The sequence below is a fragment of the Mustela nigripes genome, chromosome 7 (assembly GCF_022355385.1).
Source record: "Mustela nigripes isolate SB6536 chromosome 7, MUSNIG.SB6536, whole genome shotgun sequence".
NCBI lineage: Eukaryota > Metazoa > Chordata > Mammalia > Carnivora > Mustelidae > Mustela > Mustela nigripes.
This window is the reverse complement of record NC_081563.1, coordinates 702581-706869: the sequence shown is the minus strand read 5'-3', so window position 1 is coordinate 706869 and position 4289 is coordinate 702581. Positions and strand designations below refer to the sequence as shown.

The 4289-nt window shown below is 58.7% G+C and overlaps 1 protein-coding gene across 12 annotated transcripts in view; it reads left to right on the top strand.

Moving 5' to 3' along the window:
* The window catches only part of MYT1L (myelin transcription factor 1 like), a 390720-nt gene that overhangs the window by 288408 nt on the left and 98023 nt on the right, over positions 1-4289 (top strand). For all 12 annotated transcript variants that reach the window (XM_059405073.1, XM_059405070.1, XM_059405071.1 and 9 more), the window contains one exon: positions 2105-2430. In XM_059405073.1, the coding sequence (XP_059261056.1) occupies positions 2105-2430 (326 nt within the window). The remainder of the gene's footprint in view (positions 1-2104; positions 2431-4289) is intronic.

Here is a 4289-nt window from a genome sequence, read left to right as displayed (position 1 = left end):
ACCACAGCCACACTCTCGGCTGGGCAGGGACTGACCACAGTCACTCTCTCGGCTGGGCAGGGACTGACCACAGTCACTCTCGGCTGGGCAGGAAGTTCCTTGGCTCTGGGTACGTCAACGGCCCCCAGGGCAGCCGGTGAATCACATTATCTTCACTAGGCTATGAAAGCACCCAAGCAAGCAGAAGAAATCATTTGCTGAGACATGAAATCATCTCCCTTCCCGTCGCGCCCCGGTGTGAATTGTCTGGGAAGCTTTGACAGTAGTGACAAGTGGCCGAAGGCGAGCGTCCAAACTGCACACGGGCAGGCTTGCCGGATTGCTGGGCTCCTGAGCAGGAACACGAATCGCAACGGTGATCTAAGAGCGGTCACCGCCTTTCCCTGGGGCCGGAGTTTGCACCAGGCGCCGCACTAATCTTTTTCTTCCATCCCCGAAGCAAGCATGTGAGGCGCTGGGTTACAGCTGGGGACCCTGAAGTACAAAACCGAGCGTCTGTCCCACCCCTCCCTGGGGTTGCCACAGGCAGCTCACACGCGCTGTGTTCCCAGCAGAACGCCTCCTGGTGCACATCCCCCCGACCCGCCGTCCGTCCGACTCCCTCCTCTTCTCTCTGCTGCGCCGCCCCGAGCTCATCAGGGACTCGAGTGTCCGGCAGAGGCTCTGAGGGCTGTCACCCGACATCAGGTCGGCGAGGGACCCTTTTCCTACCCTTTTCTCTCACGCTCCTCCCACGGGCAAGGCGTGTCCCCGAGTCCCCAGGCTGGTCGGCCGATCCTTTCCTTGGCTCGCACCGGCCGCCGTCCTGCTTCCCGCCCCCATCACACGCTCTAAACCTTGCACCTTTGGTTTTTTGTCTCTTTTCTGCACTGATCATACTCTTTCTGAGGTTCATATCTTTGCAAAGTCTCTGTTTTGTTTAAAATGCATTTGAATAGCTTCATGCATCCCCTTGGGTGTCCCCAGCCTTGTCCTTCTGGGGCATGCCCTGGCTCCCTCCAACCGCCGCGCCTCCCTCTTTCTTGATAATGTAGCGCCCTTGTCATGCCTTCGTCACAGCACTGATCACACGCCCTCCGTTCCTTCAACAGCCCTTCCCTCCATGGCCATGGCATGGGGTCCTTTGTGCACGTGTGAACCACACCGATTGCTTCCAGCATGGTCTCACACTCCCCTGTCTACATCTGTGCCTTTCCCCTCTGAATCTGGCAGGGCCTGGGGCCCGGCACCAAGGAGCCTCGGAAAATGGGTGCATAGGATCCGTGCTCCACATTTCAGGTCCGAAAGCTAATCAGAGTCCTGCGGCTGCTCAGTCGGTCACGGAGATGGCGCATCTTGTTTCAGACAGAAGGAGCGTCTCTCTTTGTGCCTCCGTGTCTTTCCCCTTGTGCTGCAGCTGTGGGATTTCCAGGACAAGCGCTATAATTAACGTCATTTGGGAAAATTGTCCTTCCTGAGAGAACGGGGGTGGGGGCCTGTTCTAAGGGTCTGACCCAAGTCTGGGCCAGTTTCAGCAAGATTTAGGGATGACCGCCTCTAATGCTGAGTTGCTTTCTGTAAAGTCGAGATGATCTTCTGTTTACGGTTCAGTCGCGTGGCTGTCCTCAGCAACAGGCGTGCACGGTTCATCTCCGAGGAGTGCGTTCTGTTTACAGACGCCGTTGTGTGTAGGGTAGAAAGATCCAAGTACACCCAGAGCTTTCTCACAACACACATATTTTCATACTTCACAGAGTGCGTGTGTGTTAACTTACTGTGCACGGACCCAGTCTTCTTGTAGAATGTACATTGCACTGAAGGCATATTTGGCTGGTTGTTTAAAAAGGTGAATTTGTGTTGTCACCTGCGTGATGTGGGGGCAGTGTGTCACCAAGCATCCTCCTGAACTCCATGGGTCATGGGACCTCTGCGTTTGTGTGTAATGGCTGTAACCAAGGCCTTGGCAAGGAGACTGTGCAGTGGGGACCAGATGCGCTCCGTCCCTGTGTGGACGGCACTCATGCGGGGTCTCGGCTCCCCTGACCTGGGCCCCTGGTGCTCTAACATCCAAAGATAGTGACACGGCTCTCCCTCTCCCTCTCCCTCTCTCTCTCTCTTTCCACAGCGTATATGGCTGCCCCTTGGCTAAAAAAAGAAAAACACAGGATAAGCAGCCCCAAGAACCTGCTCCCAAGCGAAAGCCGTTCGCCGTGAAAGCCGACAGCTCCTCGGTGGACGAGTGCTACGAGAGCGAGGGGTCGGAGGACGCGGACGAGGAGGAGGAGCTCTCGGAGGACGAGGACGAGCACAGGGAGGACGAGGAGGAGGAGGAGGGCGACCGGGAGGACGAGGAGGAGCTCGAGGAGGACGAGGACGAGGACGACGAGGACGTGGAGGACGAGGACGAGGAGGAGGAGGACGAGGACGAGGACGAGGACGAGGACGACCACGGTAATCTCTGCGGCCGCAGCCGGCGTCCGGCGGTGTCGGGGCCGGTAACGGGCGTGGAGCTCCCGGAGTCGCCCGGTGGCTCACTCACAAAATAAGTCGGCCTGGGCAAGGCTGAAACGGGTATCGACCGCGCGTCCTTTGCACTGGTTTGAAAGTGTCCCTTTCCTTGTCCTGCGGGACAGCAGATGCCGCCCCACTCCAGTCCGCGCGGCTCGCCACCGAGACGGGCTGCGGCGCCCTCGGGCCACTCGGGCACTCGCTTGTCTGAGCTGCTGTAGCTGGAAACTTAGGGCGGCGCGCCTGGTCCTTAACCTTCCATGATCGTGGATGCCCTGCCCGGACTGCCGCGCTAGCCCAGGGGCTGGTGTCCAGGGGCTGGTGTGGGGACGGCCTAGCCGCTTGCCTTCCGGGGGCTGGAAGCTGGGCAGGACCCCGGGGCGCCAACGGGGGTGTCAGTCTTGTCTGTGTGTTGCCGATTGTGGTCCTTTCTGCACGGACGGGGTGGGAAGGGACATTGCTGACGTGCGATACTTCTTTGACCTCGTCCTCTGCTTCATATCCGAGGACCGACCTGGGGCGCCCGGTGTTGGGAGTGACACGTACACACAAAAGCCTGGTGCACGGGGGTGACCAGGGTTTGGGCAATAGATGGAAGACGGGTTTGCCCTTCCGTCCGGCTTCCTGTCAGGGGCAAACCCATAAATGTGACTCGGGGATAATCCTTTACTAAAAGTCACTTCTTTTCTGGAGAAAGGTGGGCATTTTCTGAAGAATCTAGACGTAGTCTTTATCGGCTCAGAGAAATGCCAGATGTGTCAGGAGTGAAGGCAGTGTTTCTCTCACGCTTCTTCCTCTGGCTCGAAGCTCTAACAGCTCTGAGCCCTGGAGGCTGACCTCTCCGCACGAAGGGCAGAGGCGTCAGCCAGTGAGGGTGGCGCGTTGTCCGCGACGGAACGAGGCTGCGGGCATGAGCCCAGAGCGGCGGACGCCAATGAGCGTCCCTCCTTCAGGAGCCTGGACGTTCCGCGGGTTCGAGCAGGTCGCGGCCACCGCGCCCTCACGCAGGTCTGGGCACACGGCCACGCGCTCCTGTGAGCATTTGCGCACACGCCGATCTCGCCCAATGTGTGCGGCCCCGAGGCTGTTCCCCTGTCGTCACGTTGAGAGCACCATGTGGAGACGGTCTGGAGACGCACATGACAGCACGGCCCCGGAGGCCCCGCAGCCTCCCTGTGCGGACCATGGGCCCACGCCCCGGCGTCCCTGACCAGCCAGAGCTGTGCGTGCTCAGAATCTCAGACCGTGTGCGGGACACTGGAAAGCTGAACGATTTGGTAAATCGCCTGCGAACACGTTCCTGGGTGTGTGTGGTTCAGGGTGAGGTTGCCAACTTCTGAAGCCGGTGACCAGTCTGCAGCTGGGCCGGGGCTCCTGCCACAGACAGGGTGAGTGGCGCGGCTCCTCCCGACAGCGCTGTGCGCTCGGCCGGCAGCGGCAGCCCTGCTCCCCGGCGGGTGTCTGGTGTGGCTCTGCTAGGACGGCTGTGCAGATGTGCAGAATGTAACCCAGGGTCTTACGCATGTTAGGTTCTGTTCTTCACTGACTTCAATTAAACTTTCAATTTTAGTGCACTTTGGTTCACATTTTAAATAACCTACTTTTAAAGTACCAAGTGTCGTAGTTTGGAGAAGCGGAGACTTAATACAATCGCTTTACAAGACAACTTAGGTAGGTTTCTTCCTTTCTGTTTCGGTTCAGTCGGCCAGCGTACAGGGCAGTTGTAGATGTTCAACAAGTCGTCGGTCACACAGAACACCCAGTGCCCATCACAGCACGAGCCTCTCAACTCCCATCGCCCG